Source organism: Mixophyes fleayi, chromosome 4 (assembly GCF_038048845.1).
Source record: "Mixophyes fleayi isolate aMixFle1 chromosome 4, aMixFle1.hap1, whole genome shotgun sequence".
Taxonomy (NCBI): Eukaryota; Metazoa; Chordata; class Amphibia; order Anura; family Limnodynastidae; genus Mixophyes; species Mixophyes fleayi.
The window spans coordinates 314,377,569-314,398,834 of record NC_134405.1 but is presented as its reverse complement, the minus strand read 5'-3'; the positions used below and the strand labels follow the sequence as shown (position 1 = coordinate 314,398,834).

Here is a 21,266-nt window from a genome sequence, read left to right as displayed (position 1 = left end):
TTGTGCGCATGTGCAGTTCTTCGAACTGCACATGCGCAATTGCTGAAAGAAGAGAAGTGAAGAGGACGAGGAGGAGATCCGGAGACAGCGAGTTCCGAAGAGGCGGGGTAAGTATGGGTTTTTTTTTATCACAGAAACAGCAGTTTTTCGGAACTGCTGTTTCTGTGCTGGGTTGTACATAAATTTGAGAAATAGTTCAATCCTTATCATTGCGATAAGGATTGAAAACTATTTTTCACTTTATGTGAAAATTGATAAATGTGCTCCAAGGTAACAGAAAATTAATCCTACAATGGGCAATGAGTTACTGTAAAAAAAACCTATAAAATACAGTCGGTCAGATCATGTTACAGAACGTCAAGACAACTTGTGTGTGCCCATAACGATGAAACTCCCGACAGGGTGCATCAGTTGCGGTCAAATGGACATGCACGCACCTTAAAAATTGTACAGGTAGGAATCTCACATGTATACTTGAAGGAAGTAAAGAGTGAACTGGATAATATGGCTTTAAACAGGGTGGTTTCATTTAATTTTTCTAATGTAAATGGCATGCTAAGTGGGATGGATTTTACAAAAATATGGAACAATGCAATATATTTTCTAACAGAGTTCTGAAATGTAGAGGAAGGTAACATAGTACTTTTACCCTACAGTAGAAAATAGTAAAACATGTTTGATTTTTCTTTGAAGGGGAAATGCGAATTCTTTGTAAACAATCCTATATGCAAATTTGTTTTGTTTCACTCCTCTTGAATATGAGACCAGATAAGTTCAGGTCTGCACATTGGACGCAATTGGACCTACACAGCAGATGTATTGATGTATATAAAGAGCAATGAACAATTAACAAGGCAGAATTCTGTTAAGGTGGAACTCTCCAAGCATTGACAGTCCTAGCGTGAAATGGTTGATGCTTTCCGTTTAAACCTTGTCTACAATGTAGGCTCACAAATAAACACTCTTAGATCACATGTACTGAAAGTAACACTGAAGTAAAAGGTTTTAGGTTAGTTAATTTGATTAACGTTAGTCTCTTCTGCATTGATGGATCGCACCTCTATTTACAGAGTATTGAACCTAATCCTAATGAGAATGAAAAACTGAATAATCAAATTAACCTAATGCACCTTTGTAGCAATAATAGACTGATGTGTCAGCGTTTTTACTCAGCGTTGAAGGAAGGTGACTCCAGGAATTAGTAGGATGTATTCTCATATAGAAAAATCCACATTAAATCTGCCACCTGTCTGAGATATTTCAAAACGTCTGTCTTTCTGCTCTGTAATCATGTTTGTAACTGTAATGCTTAAAGCTGTACTACCACACATTTCAGCTTGCCACGTTAAAATTGCCGTGGAATGGAGTGATTGCTCCGACCTCGCACTTACCCCTTACACAACGTCACACACGCCCACTGCGTTGAATTGTAAATAACGACTTTTAAAGCTATCTCTACTTTCTGTGCTGCTTCTCAAAATTTACTGATATCCCCGTACCCTTAAGTCCTGCCAAATTATCCAAAAATATACATTTTCAAGGCACCACCCCCATCAGCTTTGCACCCTGGGCTTTCACCACGTCTGCACAGGTCTAGTTGTGGCCCTAGTAGGAATTATTTTTTATTTCTTATAATCTCTTGTGATAACAAAGATTGCTGCTTATCATGTTCACTTGTTCACTGAGAGAACCATGCATTGACCTTGAAAATTTGTAAGTAATTAATCACATTGTCCCACAGGCACTGCATCTGCCCTTGTATGGTCATGTTGATGGGTTAATTTTATACAGTTTCAACCGTAAGCAACACATTTCTGACATGAATGAGTCATAGGTGTAATCACAAGCACATTGCTCTAGAAAGCTGTTTAATATTGTATAGTTAACAGTATACTATACAACCTTTAAATCAAAATTGGGGTGTTATAAGGTTGTGATCAAATGTTACAAATAAGAAGAAATTGACCTCTCTATTAAACATTGACAAAATTTTAAAGAACACTAAGGAGCTGATTTATGAAAGCGGACTATCACCAATGGGGATTATTGCCTTTGCATGGCAAAACTTATTTAATAAGAATTGCGGCAGTTTTTGTCCCATATATGATAAGACATGGTAAATCTGCACTACTACGTAGGTAGGGTGCAGATTATTTTAGCTCAAACCCCAGCCGGAAACCCAGGTGGCAGCTCCATGCAGTTGGTTTCCCCGGGCTCCCTGGAGGCTGGTTTGAGCATGAGGACCAATCACTAGCTTCATGTATATTTCTGCTTCTCATTGGTCTTCCTGCTCACACCCCTGTTCTGTATGTATTTTAAAGTATTGAATAAGAATGTTCACCACTTTAGGTGGTCATGCTTCACAGTGATGTTACAGTGTAGTTTGTTGAACATTTTTGTTTTTTATTATAATTTTATTTTAGGATTATAGATTGAACATTTTCCTCCGTCAACAATGGAATGACCCTCGCTTGGCTTACAGCGAATTCCCAGACGACTCCTTGGATTTGGACCCCTCTATGTTGGACTCCATTTGGAAGCCTGATCTGTTCTTTGCCAACGAGAAAGGAGCAAATTTCCATGAAATTACGACGGACAATAAGCTGCTAAGGATCTTTAAAAATGGCAATGTTCTTTATAGCATTCGGTGAGTCAAAAGACTACTCAGAGTGTAACACAGTCAAAAATATTTTTTTTATCCTGTGAAATTCCATAACTCTATTAAAGTGGGTGGAGGCTCATATTTTGTGTACATTGAGACTGACAGACAAATTATTTAAGATAAATAGAGCTCTACTGCTCATCGGGTCTTCATAACAGTAGCCTAACAACATGTAGTCCCTTACATTCCTGCAAAGGCAAAACAGCAGATAAAATCAGTGAATGTTTTTGTTACAGATTGACTCTGACTTTGGCTTGTCCCATGGATCTGAAAAACTTTCCGATGGATGTTCAAACTTGTATCATGCAACTGGAGAGCTGTAAGTTGGAAGGGACTGAAGTATGTGTTGAAACAAAAATCTGGAAATAGCCCACGTAACACGGATGTTAGAAACACTCTAGTTAAGCTGGTCAAACACACTGCAATCTAGTCATTTGGTTCAATTGTTTAATGACTGGATATGTGGCCAATTTGGTCTCGCAAGTAGATAGTCAACTTGGATAGATTTGGTTGTTCAGTGGGCAGGCCAAAAGATTGAATCGTAAGAGGCAAAATGTTGCCTGTTGCCCGATTAAAGCACACAGGATGATGGGCAACAGGATTTCTTGCACAAACTGATCAAATTACCTGTTGATCCAATTTCTAATTGAAAGGTTACTATTTTTGGGCCTACGCACATTGATTGACCTTTGGGCCTAAACACATTAAGGGTTATTTTTTGGGCCTACACATTTAGATTCTTTAAAATTTTGTTTAAAATTACCACATTTGCCAATGTATTACTAAGTATGTGGGCAATGTTATATTCTGGAAGAGGTATCTATGGTCCACAGAACTAAATCTAATTATAAGGAATTACTTTAGAGCTGAGAATAATATATTTCATGCAGTGCACACTTTTTTTTTACCATAACGGGATTATCTGCAAAATATACATATTTGGTTGACGGTTTTATTGGATCATAAGAACATAAAGTCATCTTTTCCCCTTGCCAGACATGCTATATAGGCCAGCTGGTTCGTGACAAACTACTTTGCAAATTGGCCATTTGGCCCAATCAATAATGACTGGACCTGCAACATGTGGAGGATGAAATAGATGTGCCAAGAAAGTTGACCTACACTCCCCACCACTTCTGGACTGGACAATGCCAACTCGGTTGTCCACCAGTCTAGTCTTGAGTTTTGCTAGATCAAATCTGATGTTTAGATTTTGATCAATTAGTATAGAGCTGTATACTGAGCAATGGTCAACTCTACATGCGGACAAATTTGGATACATGAGATCCGCAATAAGATAATAATATTAATTACAGCTATGTAGTATTGTCAGAGATGGCGACACCACTTGGTTTTTTTTCATTATTGCTGAATAGAACAAGTGTAGATCAATGTCTGTTCCAAAGTTATTGCTTTGTGAAACTGAAGAAGTATTGTACTATTTACCAGTATAGTTTAGCCACTAGTGGTAGACTTACTTGAACAATGACAAGACTTAGAGAGACAATACACTGTGGGAGAAATCTGTAAAGGCTGTTCTCAAATAACCAGAAGTCTCTTTGACTTTGAAGAGGATTACTGGCCACTCGGGCCATTAATTTATAACGGTCTATGACCGATACCTACTAGCTCCATGAGGCAAACCATGCTGCATTTCTTAACCATGTTAATGCTCTCTGCATAGAATAGCTAATATTTAATATTTAAGAAAAATATAACTCCTATTGAGCATTTGTGTTACCAAATGTAAATATACAAAAGCAATATACTGTATGATCTGTTCTAAAGGACCTGACAGCTGGTTTCCTCCATACAGTTGGTTACACAATGAATGATCTGATATTCGAGTGGGAGGAGGTGGGTGCCGTGCAGGTGGCAGAAGGTCTCACCTTGCCACAGTTTATCTTGAAGGAAGAGAAGGATTTGAGGTACTGCACCAAGCACTACAACACTGGTAAGTAGTTACTGTAATCACCTTCCTCTGATTGTATTGGCCGGGACTGTTCAGTAGACCCCCATGGGATTGTTTAAATCGATGGGACAAAATACTGTGTACCCCAACTGGTTCACCCTGTTTCCCAAATTACATCTAAGCGGTAGATTTTTTTTTATATTTTCTTAAAAGGGAAAATGGAGGTACTGCCAAGAAGGACCAATCAGATTCTAGCTATCATTTTCTGTTATGTGCTAGATACAGCTGGAATCTGATTGGTTGCCATGACAACATCTCTACATTTCCTTTGTTGATAAATCTACCCCTAAGTCATGTGGTGTACCATTGAAAGGGCTGTAGCTTAGTTAGGCTTTATAGAACCTTAACTGTATCTGCTCATCTCAGATTATTGCTCTCTCTGCAATATTTTATTATGCAGAATAACGACTAACGGTATCAAAGTGAAACAAAAGGCACTCATTACACCGAGCAGAACATGGGTTCAAAATATGATAGAGCATACAATATCCTGTTTGCGTTAACAGACACATAAGTCTTTTTGGGGCCAAAGGCTCTGATGAACAGAAAGTTAATTAACCTTACACCCTTTTCCTAGGAAAATTTACTTGTATTGAAGCTCGTTTCCACTTGGAGAGACAGATGGGTTATTACCTGATTCAGATGTACATTCCCAGCTTACTTATTGTCATCCTTTCCTGGGTGTCTTTCTGGATCAACATGGATGCAGCGCCTGCCAGAGTTGGCCTTGGCATCACTACTGTGCTGACCATGACCACCCAGAGCTCTGGATCTCGAGCGTCTCTACCAAAGGTTTGTTGCATGGAAACTACTTTAAGATTCTAACACTGAATGTGTAGAACACTATTTGGTTTGCATTTTAGGATTTACAGTATTGTCTAATTACCCAATTCATGCTTAATATATAACCAATGAATACAGCCTTATGGCCAGTGAATACAGCTTAATCTAGGGACTATAGCTCCATGTATACTGATTACAGCCCCATGCTTAGTAAATACAGGCACATGTTCAGTGAAATTTAGCTCTAGTGAATTTAGCTCTATGTCTGTCAGAACTCACCTCCCAGTGAATTGGTTCACTTCCTCCTTTATGCTCCTAGATTGAGTCATGTTTTCATCACAGGCTCAGAGCAGTTGTGCTGCCATTGGTTTCCCTCTGGTTGCTTTTTATTGACTCAAATCTAGCAGCCAATCAGATCACTGAAAGAAAAACAACTAGCGCAGCACAAACATTGACAGTGCTGACTGCTTGTAATTAATTGCTAATTCTGTAATTGTACCTAATCAATGGGCTGTCGAGGCTGGCCACATCACAACATCCCCCTTACCGGTTCTGGCATAAGGTAGATGTGGCTAACAGCACAGTATAGGAGCCCATAAAAAGTAGATATTTAAAATAAATAAAAGTACTGCCTATGCAACCCTTCCCTTACCTCCTATAATGGTCCATCCATATCTGGAAGCTATGCACAACAACTGTACAGTTACTTTATGGAGTGACTGGAATCTATGATTTTAGTGCAATATATATATATATAATCTTGTAAATGTAAATATGTGCACATTTTTCTAGACTTATTGTTTTACTTTCATGTGGAGGTTCATGGTGACAATGTCCTCACCTTCCAAAAATGTCTCCTTTCAATCTTTCTAGATAATTATCTCTTTCGCTTTCCGCTATAACAAATTTCAGGGTCATTTCACTCTTCAAAATCATTCTAATTCTTCTTTCTCATGTCATTCTTCTTATTTCAGTCGTCATCATTCATTGCATCCTTTCACATGTTGTGGGCACTGATGGTTTATACCTTCTCTCAGTAAGGAAGCAAAGGTACAGGAGGATCTGTTGTCTTCCAAGCTTTCTCTAAGGCAAGTCTAGTGACAAATAGGATGCTATAGTTTAGGCAGTAATAAGGTTTAGGTATCAAAAAAAAGCCCAGTAGTGTTGAGATTATGATAAAGATTGGGAAATTCTGTAACCAAAAAGTAAGAAATGTTTAGGGCAAAGCCACAAGTGAAAAAATAAATTAGTCTAGTTGTCCACAATCTCCAATGGGGGGTTGATGAAGGATCTTATGCAGCTGTTACAACTCCAAATATTGGTTATAGAGAATATTTTTTTTGGTTTTCAACATGATTAGAGAATGTGGTGAACTCACAAAGTAATGTAACAAACTTCTCTCATTGAGCAAGGTTAAGGGAGGCCTACAGATCACTCGTTCACTTGTGGGTTGGACCAGATTGGCGAATGAAGTATAACACTATGATATATTGTCCTGGGCAGGGGCAGGCTGAACTCAGGGGGGGGCGGGGCATCTGCCCCCTTGGCTGGTCCCATAGTGCGCTACCTTGGGCTGTATCACTGGGCCACCAGCATTTTTTTTCTTTAAAATGTTCCTCATAGGCTGCTGGGTCGATTCCTGCCCCCCGGGCTAAAATTTGCCAGCCATCCCCTGGTCTTGGGAAGTCATATATGACAAGAAATGTAAGTGATGTTCTTGGCTAAGGTTAAGGGTATTGTACTTAATGTATAAACTCCCTACAAAGGAAACCATTATAGAATTTATAAGGTGAAGATAATCTATATGGATATCTGCCGTATCCACTGTATAAAGGTCAGTATAGGAATCAATGATCCTTAATTTAAGCACCATTCTCCCCATGATCATGCAGCACTATAAACACCTATGTATACTTACATTTACTGATCCCTCTGTAATTCATTTATAATGCACTAGATGTGTGGTGTAACATAGAGAAACTCTGCGGATACTATAACAATAGGACCAATAGGAAGACTCTTTAATAGCGGTATCTTTACGACTACACATTTTCATACCATATCCTATTAAAAAGGCAATTTAGGATGTAAAATTGCTGTCTCTTGTATATTTTTATCCCTTAGGCACATAGATACGCTGTTTCAGGAAAAGAGATGATTTATAGTCGTTCTTTGGCCTCTTTAGACAGGACCATTTCCTATTTTTAAATAAAGGACTTAATTACGTACAAGTGACTACATTGCATGTATTCTGTAATAGAGATGGTTTAAAGTGTGTTAAATAAACCACACCCACTTTTTGCTCATTAGCATAAGAAGGCAGAAGTGGCGGAAAATGCGATTTAACATTATACAATATAAACTACAAAGAAGAACAGTCCTCAATACAATATAAAGCAGAATGTCCATTCCTCTTTTATAGAATATGCATTTCTGGAGACTGTGGTTCAAATCTCAATGTTTCGTACCTTGGACAAGTAATTTGTAAGATCAATTGGTCAGGAAAACTGTATCTGAATAATTCTGTGTACACTGCTATGTAAATTTATATACACTATATACACATTTGTCTACGATAACAGTACACCTGCATGAAAGAGCACTTATACTAGATTTCTTGCATGGATCTATCTATATCTCCAGGTATCCTATGTTAAAGCTATTGATATCTGGATGGCAGTCTGCTTGCTTTTCGTCTTCTCCGCTCTGCTGGAATATGCCGCCGTCAACTTTGTATCACGTCAGCACAAGGAACTTTTGCGTTTCAGGAGGAGGAGACGACACCACAAGGTAACCTCCTCTATGCCCCCTTTAGGTTTGGGAGACCTTTCGTATGGAATGACATGATAATATATTATATATTTAGGGGGAGATCCAATTCAGCGGGATGTGTTTCCGGGACTGTCCGTGGAGACAAAGCGACGCAAAGTTGAGGCCGGAAGCTCCGCTCATTTTTCCTCGTGTCCCATAGATGTGCACGGGAAAATAAGCGGAGATTAATTAGCGTAATGGTCGCAGGCAAATATCAGTGGCTGGAAGATAACGCCGGGAATAACAGATCAGCAATTGGTGCACAGACGCAAGTTACCCTAGTCTAAGAAATCTGAGTTTTTAGAGTATTCAGAGCAGTGATAGGCAATCTGATAAATAATCTATCTAGCACGCTGATGCAATTACCTAAGACAGTAAGCTTTAAGAGTCCGTAAAAGTTCAAATAGAAACTCTACAATCCTGTATTAACATGGCCTTTTACTAAAGTATATCTCTTGTCTATGCACGGTTATCCTGGTGAATGAATAGGCTGAAGTCTCATGAGTAGTGGTTAACCCCACAAAGTGGCCTTATTTATGAAGCACTAAATCTTCTTTGGGTTAAGGTGCACCTAGACTTCCGTCAGTGAGCATGAGTTTGTGTTGCAAAATGGCTGCCTTTGCAGTGCAGTGGACTGTGCGCCAGCGGATGGAAGGAGATGAGCGGAATGAGAACATTCCTTGCACAGTAGTAGTGGCATACTTGGCAGCTTGTGAGACCTACCATCCAGGAGATCCCGGAGCAGAGATCCAAGGGGCATGGTGATGTATTGCGCTTCTCTGGTAGCAGGGCCCCACATGGTGCAAAACGTGACATTGCACAGTGGGGGATGAAGCTGTGATGACGCAAGTCATCTACTTCACAAGAGGATCTGCACGCGCAATAGGCGTTCTGGTGTGCCTAATTTTGTGGAGCAGTACAAAAGAAAGATTCACTTTTTCATAACGAGACTGCACAGTGAGGTAGAAAGAAGTATATATATATATATCTTGCTGTGCAGAAGGACGAGAGGCCATTTTCTATCTGCAAAAGTATGTGTTTCCAAAATGTTTGTCATATTTTTAATCCTTCAGACCCTTAAAGGTGAGCTTTTTGTAACACCTGCATGTAAAATATTTAAAGTTCTATAAAAATCATACTATTGTGTATTCATATCTAAACATTTTGTTCAGATAAACACTATGGTTCTGAGTCATTAAGGAAAGTAAGGCAAAAAATGGAGTACATGTTCTTTGGGACAAACCACGTTACAATGCAAGCAGGGCCGGTGCTAGGGTCCATGGCGCCCTAGGCAAAATCGGCGCCCTCTCCCCCCCCCCGCAAAAATCGGCGCCCTCCTCCCTCCTCCCCCCTCACCCCGTCTTTTCTTACCTTGTCTCACCACCGCCGCCTCTCTGCTCCATCTCCTCCCCTCCACTCACTGACACTAGTGAGTGGAGGGGAGGAGACGGAGCAGAGAGGCGGCGGTGGTGAGCAATAGCCTCTTCCCCCCCTCCCCATGCATCTGCATGCTGTGCGGCGGCCGTGACAGGTATGGTCAGCGGTCGCCGCACAGTTTTAAAATTAATTTACAGTTCTGTGGCGCCCTCCAGAGCCTGGCGCCCTAGGCAAGTGCCTAACCTTACCTAATGGGAGCGCCGGGTCTGAATGCAAGGGGGTGCAAATTAGTTTATTATTTTGCAGAAAAGTTAAATACTGGATGTTTTTTCATGTAGCACACAAATACCTTATAGCTTTATTTTTACACTGAAATTTAAAATTAATCTAGGATATGCCCTACCCCAACTATAAATCTGTCCCCGCATTTTAAATTTACCTCCCCCTCCAATGCAACATGGTTTTCCCAGGTGCAAAGTTACTCCTTTTTATGCTGTGCTCTCCTTAATGACTCAGGCCCACTGAGCGCAATATGTGTTTGTTTAAAAATGCAGGTAAATTGACACTCCTGAATTCAGCGAGCAACGGATCTGAATTACGTGAATTCGTGTGTAGCTCTTCTCTGCGCTACTACACAAGACACTGTAGGATACGTTCAATGTCTATGTGGATTATACATTCGCAAAAGGACGCAGAGAAAAAAAATATACTGAATTAATGTTACCTGTTAATAATAGAGGCATAATGACAAACAGTTAAAAACAAAAAAATATTCTTTTAATATATTTTGTTTCCCCTTAAAATAATGATATAGCGTGCATACGAGACTGTCATCACTAGTACTTAGGACTTAGACTACCCCTTTAGCTGTAGCAAGACATATAGCAGAATAAAAAGTAACTTTGAGATGGCCAAAGTTTGCTTTGGACTACGCATGAACTCCCCTTCCCTGCCCCGTTTCCTCCCAGAATTTGCAGCCTGTAGTAAGTGCTGTTTGCGTACATAGATGCAGTGAAGGTTTCTGCGTTTAGTTGCGTACGCCCCGGTTCTGGGCATGCGTAGAGTGATTTTACATGTAATACGCACAAAATTGGCAGATACGGGACGTGATGAATTAGGCCCATTTTGTTTAGCGGACCTTTAAACTGATACAGTTCCACTGAACCTGAACCTGTCCCCTCCCTCTCATTTGCATACAGTACCACTAGCATTAGGTTGGTGTCACATAGAAAAGGGAAAGATTATATCATGGGGAAAAATAAAAATAATTATGTGAGTCCCAGGTAGCTTTTAATACACTAATAATTAATAAAATGGCAACAAGCCCATTTTAATATAGAATGATCATCGACAAGACTAGATGCCTATTCCTGTTCATATCATTTTACAATGAGATAAGAGAGACGTTTCCTGACAGGTATTGTGCTGTTGACTAGACTCTTCTATAATGCTTTAGAAATCTGATCTTCTGTATACAATCAGTGTGTGTAAGCCCTGCGGCCCTCTCCGGTATAAAGTAGCTAATGTTATACTAAATAGATTTCTCTCAGAGAACAGAATAATTGATGTTATTCATTACTGTAGCACTGCAGAGTGCTGATCCCACTAATCACAGACTGAAAGTACTATTGCAGCCTTTGGTTTTACTTCTGGAAAAAAAAACAATTGCTCTGCAGAGGTAATTCTGTACGAAGGGACAACATGATCTATCTGCTCCCATAACTTAGTCGGTAGGTCAGCAATGATTACAATCTCTATGGCAGTGACGCAACTAAAACAAAATAGCTACACAGCAGCGATGTCCAGTCATTTCTTGGCCAACCGCAGTGTGAAATTTGTTTACTTCTCTGCTTATCCAATAGGAAATGGTACATACACGTTTCAAATGGCATAACTGCAACAAATTACAGGATGCCCTACACCCCTAGGGGCCAAAAACAGCTCTGCTGTATAATGCCATGTCTAATATATTTGTTTTGTGACCATCCATCTGATATTCACCCCACGGCTCTAAGGTCCCAAACTCCACCACACTCCATTATTGTAAAAAATGCATATTTTCTACCTGTCATTTAAAGTTAGTGTTTATTGGCAGGCGTACATAAAATGTCTGTGCTACGACGGAATAAGAGGCAGCGTTCTGCAGCTCCAATTTTGCCATCTTAGGACTGTGCCTATTTGCCATTTTTCCAGAGCCAAGCCAGAATTTTGGGATGTTCTACACCCAAGTTGAGAGGAGAAAATGTTGTACAGGGGTCCAAATGTTATAGCTTCATGTTTGCATTTGCAGTTCCCGATATTGGATTAGAAAATTCTTGCAGTAACAATGCCGTAAATTCTGCTTCTTGCTTATTTAGTCTTTGTAGAATGGAGGTCATTTAGAGAGTGCAAAACTGGAAGTCAACAGAGCAAATTCAGGTTTGAACCCACTTTGCACCTACATTTGCGGATTGGCATCTAAATTTCTGGTGCATAATATTTGATGAGCGATATGGTGACGTTTGTGGAGGAGCAGGAGTGTGCACAGGCAGGGGGGAGGCTGGGAGTTGGGCAGAGTAAATCACACCTCCCAACTGATTTGAGCGGACTTCATGCCAATCTGAGGATCAGAACTTTTGTCCCATTTGCAGGACAGTTGAAAAATGTGCTTTGAAGGAGTGTTTATAGAAGAAGGGAAGTGCTGGCCAGTCCCCCATGTTGCATGACCAAGCTCCTTCTCATGCACACAATAATCACTGTCCCGATTATGGGCAACTAACAATTGCTAAGTATTATAAAAGCAGTCCTGGTGCAGTATGGAGCAGACACAGCAGTGTGCCTTCCAGAGAAGTGCAGAAACAACATATCATGTTGCAGGGCAAGAACATTATAATGAGACAAAGGGGTGGAGATTTTCAGGGATGTTCCTTGCCATTCCAAGTCCACAAAATGACTTTCATTCTGCACAAGCTCAGAGCTGGCTGAGATCAGATCTCATCGAAAAATTTTAGTGAGACAAAATAGATCCCATCGCAGTGCCCTACATCTAATAGTACTGATGACTCTATGGTGCTGGCGGTCACATTAAACAGTGTGCATTGCTCCCAGACGCTACCAGCCCTGCTCTTAAAGGTACTAGAGCTTTTCCCAACCCTCCTGGGCTGTGGGAGCTCGGGTAAACAAGATTGAGGGCCCTCTTATGACCACTTTGCCAAGCTGGTGACCCTAGTATAATTGCCATGTGTTGTAGTAATAAATGCATGTATTTTGATACCAGTGGGTATGAAGTCAAGGGGCACCTTTACGTTGCTGAGGCTGCTTCTGAGAGCGGGCAGGAGGGGTGCGCCTCGATGTGTCCATCAAGACACTTCGGTACAAAACAAAGGTATTTTGCATTGAAACTCTTATGCACTTCCTAAATGACCTCCAATGCATTTTCCAAGCTTGCTGTTTTATTGGAACACAACGTTAATGCATCCAGCTAGTTATCACTGTATCATACAAGAGTTTGTCACGTCTGAGCAGTTCCAGCTCCTTTGCTCCTCTTTTCTTGTACAGTTACAAAACAAACCTAAACTACATTGAATAAATCCATATACAACTGAAAACAGCATGAAAATACAATCAAAACTGCACAGAAAACAAAGCCAGCAAAATATCTTGTCATTAACGTTTTGTTCAGGAAAGCAGCCCTGCATTTTAATTGCATGCACTACAGAAATTGTGAAAGGACCATAATTCATTTTAATTGTGGTCAATGACTAAGGAAACAATTTTTATGCAATGGAATAATTAATTCAAAATCTGGAGTAACTTGAAAAAACATACAAAGAACTCTTGCTTTTGACACTTGCTCTGATTACTCAAATTAATTAAAGCAAATATCGGATTGGTTGCTATTGGTTGTTAAACATGCAGCTATTTCTTAATTACTTAAATTATTTTTTTCCCCTTAGGGTGACTTTAATTGAATTGGTTTGTATGTGCACCCCTGCAACTTTGACTACATATATTACTTTATTTTACTTGCTTGCTTTTGTGGGGGGGGTAAGGGGGGGGTTGTCACCAAAGCGTATATGTGATCTAGGCAGTTTAGCTTACTTTTGTTGCCTTTAGATATAAAACAAGACTGTTCGGCTCATAGAATTGTATTCAGTGCACAAAGTAGAGCTGAGTATAACACATATAAACATTTCTGATGATAGATGAGCGTTAGTGAAATACACAGTAGGACTCATATCCAAACACTGCATTTAGGTGCAAGACGTACACTGAATCACAGCAACCAATTACCAATTAGATTTTCTCTGTCTAGTGCAAGTCAGGCGATGAAAGCAAGTGTCTGGTTCATGGTTTGATGCAATTTTACACCTAAAGGTAATAATAATAAATGAGCCCTAATGCATTTAGTAAAAGTTGCAGAAGGGTTCAAATGACCAATGAATTAAAGATATCTGAAGGTGGGAAAACCTTCCACATTGGTATATCACATCTATAGTGAATGGGTCACTATTAGTAACTATATAAGTCTGGAGAATGTAATTTGTATTGTATTAAGCTCCCATAGTACGTTACCGTCAACTCATCATCTTTTAAAGTTCTGACCAGGTGAGACAGTTTGAGGAAGTATTTTTGCAGTGCAAATAATGGATGGGGGTTAAGGGAGGGTGGGAGGCAGAGGCAAACCAGGGGATATATGTATATAAAATACTGATAAATAGAATTTATCAGGACAATCATGCAATAATATTTCATAGGCAGAACGTTTTTGTTTGTACTCAATAAAATATGAAATTCAAAATATCTAGCGTATTCAGTGACAATAGTGGCCTTATGGAACAGCCAAAGGGAATTCCCCATTTTGCTTGTGGGATCAGGAATAAGGATCCCCTGTTTTGCACCTGCATAAGACATAGCACCCCTCAACAAGGCTCCTCTAGAAGTTACATGAAAGTTAGACAAGGAAAGAGCCATTTGTGCATCCACATTAATCAGTTATCTTAGAATCAATGGCCAGCTCTGCTATTTACACATTTGTTTTTAATATGCATAGATTGGTTCTATTGTTTAGTAGGACTGAATTAAGCGTTGGCTACTGCGCCTTGAGGCGGCAGAGATAGTTTAGTTATAGTCATAGTTAGGCATTGATAGTTGTCTACTCTCCCAGAATTTCCCGGAGACTTCAGAATTAGGGGGAGCTCTCCCGGTCTACTGAGAGAATAGGCAATTCTTCTGGAGAGCACTTACCTACCGCAGTAGGACAGGAACATGATGCGAATCGCGCCCACCTCAGCAAATATGTAGAGGCATGGGTGTGATGGCATAAATTGTGTCACCATTCTGCTGATACTTTGTTTACTGAAGTGGGTGGAGCTTAATGACACAGCAAGCCCCACCCATCTAATCTTTTCCTACCTCCCCTTTCCATCTCCTGGGAGCGAGGCAGTGAAAGTAGGCAAATATGTTCCAAAATGATCTTATTTTCAATAGGTGAATACAATAAAACAAATTGAATGTACACAGTCTTTAACTTTCTTTGATTTTGAGAAGAGGAGATTTTCTGGAAGGGTTAAGTAAGTGCATGTGGTTTATAAGGAAAATGCAATTTGGAAACTTATCCCCACTATTAGATTTGCAATCTCTTTTCTGACATATGCTCTTTAATTCCTCCAGCTGCTGCCTTCACTATGGCAACCCAAGACGGCTCTCCAAGTGCCGGCATTAAATCCACTTTAGAGAACTGTGTATCAAAGGTATTAGCAGGTGTATCAACAAAAATATAATTTAAAAGCACCAAGATTTGTTCTGAAGACAACAAGTACAGTTTGTTAGTCAGTTTAGAAAGGAAAGTTTAGAAAAGATAAAAAAAAAGTTTCTGGAAACCAGCTGAGAATCTCCCTTTGCTCCCTCTCGCCTACTACACAGTTAATCCTTTTATTGAATCATGGAATTAATAGATTAACATATGTTACATGCCTGTCTAACACTTATAGGCAAACATAATCGGATAAAACGTGATATTGGATTTATTGCTATGGGTTACAGTATTGGTAATCTTTGCACCATGTTAGTAAACTTTGTCTTTAGAATGCCAATCATGAGCACTGGCATTAACAATTCTCTAGCTATGATGTTGTGTGATTGGCAGATATTTTAGAAAGATATCCGTGATAATATGGAAACTACTAAAGTCTTCTACAGTTCTCACTATTGGGCCTATTTAGGAAGCCCCTAATCCCCAGAAAACTGCCTTTTACGTGGGATCACCATAAATTTAAGTATCCCCTCTATTTATAACTAGGGGATTGCAGCATATATCTCCAATATCTGCCGCGGTCCTACTGTTATTGTAAGCAATAGCAGTCTCCATAGGTTTCTATGGTGACTGCTATTTTTCATGTATTTAACAAGTTGAAAGATTTTCTGAACTTGATGCTCCTACAAGATCAAAGATTTTCAGAATTTGTGCCCAGTGGCATTATCCAGTGAAGCCTATGGGGAGAGCATTGCTGTAGAGGGATCTTCAGATTCCTAACCGCATCCTACTGCTCTCCCATCCAATGAAGGTCACCTTGCGATAGTGACCATAGAAGATAGGTGTTCACCGGGACAGCCGTTTATCGTGACGGCTGTCCCGGTAGAACACTTTTAATAAATGGTCACGATCTTTCATTCTTTATCTTTGTGATCAAAAATGAAAATAACCGTGCCAAAAAAACACTTATTGTTAAATATGTCCATATATGTAAAATATAATATGGAGAATATTAAAAAAAAAACTTGAACCCTCCCTTTTTGTGGAGAACTCATAAGAAGCCGACCACCTCCTTAAACTTCATTTAGCATTAATATTGAGAAAAGCGGGAGCAAAACCATTTCAGGCTTTTATCGTTGTTACACAATGTAGGCAGATGATGTTTGGACCTCATGCAACCGGAGGATCTCATAGATGCCCCAAATCACAACACAGAGATCCCTTATCAAATATTGTTTGGGATTAGTACTGTTTCCAGTCTTATTCACTTTGTGGCCAGTAAGTTCTATAATGACATCATTGGCTTATAGATTCACAAGAGTTGTTGGCACTTTTAGTCAAGCACAAACCTTGCTTTGCCTATTTCAGACTGGGGGAGCATTGGAAGAGACGTCCCCTAACTTCACTTGTGTGGATGCCCAAATGGTAGGAGAACATTGAGAATTAGAGAGTGAAGATGAGAGCCTGTTGGAGAGGGTGCAATGTTCCTGTCTTATTTTGAGTAGAGCCCTATGCTCAATCTTTTGCAGGAGGATGACACTGGTGAAGGGCGTTTCAGCTTTGCCGCCTATGGAATGGGCCCCGCGTGTCTCCAGGCCAAAGATGGGATCTCTGTGAAGGGAAACAACAACAACAACCCAACCAGCTCTGCACCTCCTGCATCAAAATCTTCGGACGAGATGCGCAAGCTATTCATCGCCCGGGCCAAGAAGATCGACAAGGTGTCAAGGATTGGATTCCCTTTGGTCTTTCTTATATTCAACACATTCTATTGGATCATATACAAGATTGTGCGTAGTGAGGATGTTCACAAGCAGTGAGCTGGAAGTAGGTTGGGGGGGGGGGGGAGTGGGAGTATGGACAAAATAAAAAAAATAATAAAAAATGACTTTGAGTTGAAGGTGAAAGGAAGAATGAAGTGGGGTTATCATATTAGGGAATATGGGATGGAGGATAGTGGAACTTGATCATTTGCAATGAAATATGTAAGAGTGGAACTATTACTATGTGTACCATTAGTGTAACCCACGCATTTCGCTGCTTTATATCGGGGACACCAATGTCACTTAGTTGTTTTAAATTAGCATAATTTTAGGAAGAAAAATGAAATATTGTGTGGAGATAGATTGAGGAGTTTATTAGAAAGTAAATATGGGGGGTTATTAATAGGTCAGAAAAAAATTAAATGCATGGGGATAGGATCGGTAAGTTCAAGAGGAAAGTCATAGGAAACTAAACTGAAAGGCATTTTCTTTAAAAAAACAAAAAAACAAAAAAAACAATATTAAGTCTGTGCAATAGCAATGCAGAAATGCATGATTTTAAGAATGTGGCAATATATATATAAAAAAAAATAATCCAAGGATTTGGGGGCTTTTAAATCCATGAAAGTGGGAACAATGGTGTGTATAGGCCTTAAGAGGAGGGACTGGGATTTTGTTGGAGCGGGGATGAATCCAGTGACCTGTTTGTAAAATATAGAAAAGTGCCAGGGTAATATATGTAAAATATGCAACATATAGTCATGCCTACTTGTATTCTAAAATGCACACAAAACAATATTGTTATTTTAAAAACGTTGTTTGCTCTTAGCTTATGAACTGGGCTCTGTGAGCCGTGGTATATGGAGATGTGTAGACTTCTGGGAAAAAGTGGGATTTATTTTTTTCCACCAGAATAGGTGCAATAAAGGAGTGACTTAGTTAAGATGAATATATGTAGATTGGGTTTCTTTATCGGTCTCCTGCCGATAGCTTAGTATAATTAAACATGAGAAACCATTTACCCCCCCAAAACAAAATGGCGGATTCTTTCTTTTTCTGCAATGGAGTGACTTAAGACACTAAGATGAATAAATAAAAACATTTTGAATTAACATGAGATCCACTTGGGTAATGTACAGTGATAGTGTAAGGTACTGTTTTGTATCTTATGTTGATTAAAATATATGAGAAATAGGGCTTATTATTCAGCTTGAGGAATACAGTTTTTCCCCCAGTCTTCCAGGTTTTCATAAACTTGTTATGTCTTTAATGCAGAGGGATGATATAAGATTGTGTTATACTTGAAATTGCAGAGAAAATTGAGTTAATGTGATTTCAATGGTGATATTTTGTTATTTAATGCACCTTACTGTTTTGGTACTTAAAGCAAGTCTTCAGGATCCACCATGTTAACAAGCTCTTGTCATTGGTCTCTGAAGCTGTGTCCATAAGTCTTCTGGCAACAGCCAATCAATACTAATGAATGTAGCCAGCACCACACAAAATGGCTTCCTCTACTGCAAAGAAGTAAAATGGCTGCTGCTCTTCATCACTGGCCATCACATGTTAAAGTAACTGTTTGCTTCACTTTGTTTGGGTCGTGAAACCTGGCTGACACACTTGGAATGACCTGTTAGACAATGGAGGTAGTATTTTTTGGGCTAAACCAATTTTCAAGAGAATGCAGCTTATATGTTCTGTATGAAATAGGAGCATCACTGAGGTATGAGGAGAATACAGTCTTTAGGAGCCAGTAAAATTTGTGTCACTACTTCCTAGGAAATTGACAGGCCAAATTCTCATGAGTATTGATTCAGCACACAAAATGGCCGCCTCCAGTGTTAAATAAGTCCACTTTACGACATGTCCAAAATGCTGGGTATCTACGTCTAGACACTACAATAGTTGCTTTCTAAAGACCTGAAGAGTAACTTGTATAGAGAAGCAAAAAACTTTTCCCTTGTGTGATTTGTGGCCTGCATTTCCTCCTAGTAAAATTGCAATCCACTCCTGAGCATGCTCCCTGGAGTTATCCAGTTAAGTCCTAATCTTTGGAGAAGACTACAGAAGCAATATGAAGCTGTTGAACGGTGGCAGGCACAATAATCTGTCTTCTGGCGAAGTCTGATACACAGGAATTATTGGAGTATTTCTAAGTGTTTGCAGTATAGTTATGCTAACGTGTTTTTCTGTGACAGGGCTGGCCAAAAATATATGGCCTTGTGAGGTGCTATCTCTTCTGCTTTCATAGGCACTGAAATTGTTACATATAGGTTTATAATGACATATCTTTTGTGGAAATAGGAGATTGATGAAGGTTTCATGGATGATATATTACATTTCGCTAGGGTATTTTGGCACTTCTTCAGTTTACGTCTCGTTTATACGCACAATTATGTGTTTTTTTTTCTGTTAATTATATTGTCATAATTAGTCTATTTAAACCTGTTGAGAATCCCAGTTTGAAGTCAATAGATGAAGCTGGATAGCGGAGACAGAGCACATGTTACCATAGTTGCCAATTGTCCCTAATTTCCAGTGACGCTGTCCCACAAAATGTCCCTACTTTTATATTTATCCCCTATTTCATCATGACAATACATTTCTTTTCTTATTCTGCTGTTAGATTATATTCTTACATACAAAACCTAGGGAAAGAAAGAATGTATGTGAATATTTATAGAGGTCCAGTATTCAAAATGCAAAACAAAGTATGATGTAATTACATTCAGTAGACACAATGGGGATTGAGGGGCTCCAAGGTCCGCCAGGAAAGTATTGCACATTACGTGCTTGAAAGCGCCAGCTCAGCAGCTGTGTCCCTAGAAATTATTTTCAAATGTTGGCAGCTATGCGTTATATATGTGAGGTGATTATGCTAATCCTCAAACAGCAACATTACGTGGAATGATAAGTTATGTTGTTGCAGAAAGATGTCTTGTTTTTCAACATTAATAAAAGAGAAAATAAGATATGGCTATAACATGGTATCAGAAGATTTTCACCAAAGGACGAATAAATAATAGTATGTTTTTCACTAGGTTCTCCTTAATTAACCTAGCAAGTAATTAAATCAGATTACCTTTAATAAACATGGAACCAACCCCTTCACAGCCTGGACGTCAGCCATTTTGTGCGCTGTACCAGTACACAGGTAACCTATCACTTCACTAGGGACTAGTGACATCACTGAGCCTTTTGATCCAGTAGGCGATGGTTCCACTTTAAAGAACACAGCACTTACAATTTTTTTGTATTTATGTTTTTAGAATAGTTGTGGTACATGCTCTCAGTCACACCCAGTGCCGAAAAGTGTACTTTCAGGACCTATTCCTAAGAAGAGCCTCTTTATCCAGAATCCATAAGGGTCTACAGCACACGACAACTGGGTGAGAAGGCATGTGACATGGGGCAGGAGGAGGGTGTGGTGCCATTTTCGCGTCACCATAGCCCGCCCCCACCATAAAAAGCCGAAATTCGCGGCATTGGACACGATAGTGAATTGGCTTAATGACACAATTACGCCCCGCCCCCTCCATTCACTGCCGTGAATTTCGGCAAATGCGGGAGCTTTGCCTACTCACGGACTTCCGAAATTCGGGAGCTTCCCAGGAATTCCGGGAGAGTAGGCAAGTATGGTCTACAGCACCCTGCAAATGCATGAGGAAAAAAACAAACTATATAAATAATTGCTGGCGACAAAAACAAATGTGTTGGTTTATGGTCCCAGCCTTCAGCTGGATTATATTATTTTGTCTGCACAGCCAGAACACCCCGGCAAATGAAAGTAGTGCAGTAAAGAAAGTGAGATATGTATTAAAATGCCATAAAAATCAATGTAACCTTCCCATACATGACGTTTAGGCACCCCAGGGCTGGGGGCACATAATATCATAGGCTTTCCGGTTTCCTTGCCTCCTAGTCAGAAGACCAAGGTAGCCTGACCAGGATAAGAGGGGATTCCAAGACCTCCTTGACAGGACTATACTTGAGCTTAGCAACAATGACACTGAATTAAAATATTTATATCCCCTGAGAATATTCACACATTACATATATTTCTCTCTCTGTACAGAATAGGGCTCTCTGTCTCCACTAGGAGACAAACTTTAAAGTAGATAAAAGCATGTTAGTACTATTCAATTGTTTAGATCTAAACCTTCG

General features: G+C 39.6%; 1 protein-coding gene across 3 annotated transcripts in view; it reads left to right on the top strand.

Annotated features, from left to right (window-relative positions):
• Positions 1-18,673, top strand: part of GLRA1 (glycine receptor alpha 1) — a 104,694-nt gene extending 86,021 nt beyond the window's left edge. For 2 of the 3 annotated variants that reach the window (XM_075210100.1, XM_075210102.1), the window contains exons 4-10: positions 2,424-2,647; positions 2,899-2,981; positions 4,479-4,616; positions 5,212-5,426; positions 8,061-8,207; positions 16,708-16,764; positions 16,845-18,673. In XM_075210100.1, coding sequence (XP_075066201.1) covers positions 2,424-2,647; positions 2,899-2,981; positions 4,479-4,616; positions 5,212-5,426; positions 8,061-8,207; positions 16,708-16,764; positions 16,845-17,159 — 1,179 coding nt within the window. In that variant the 3' untranslated portion in view covers positions 17,160-18,673. The remainder of the gene's footprint in view (positions 1-2,423; positions 2,648-2,898; positions 2,982-4,478; positions 4,617-5,211; positions 5,427-8,060; positions 8,208-16,707; positions 16,765-16,844) is intronic. The other variant, XM_075210101.1, reaches the window with a different exon arrangement.
• Positions 18,674-21,266: the final 2,593 nt, after the last annotated feature.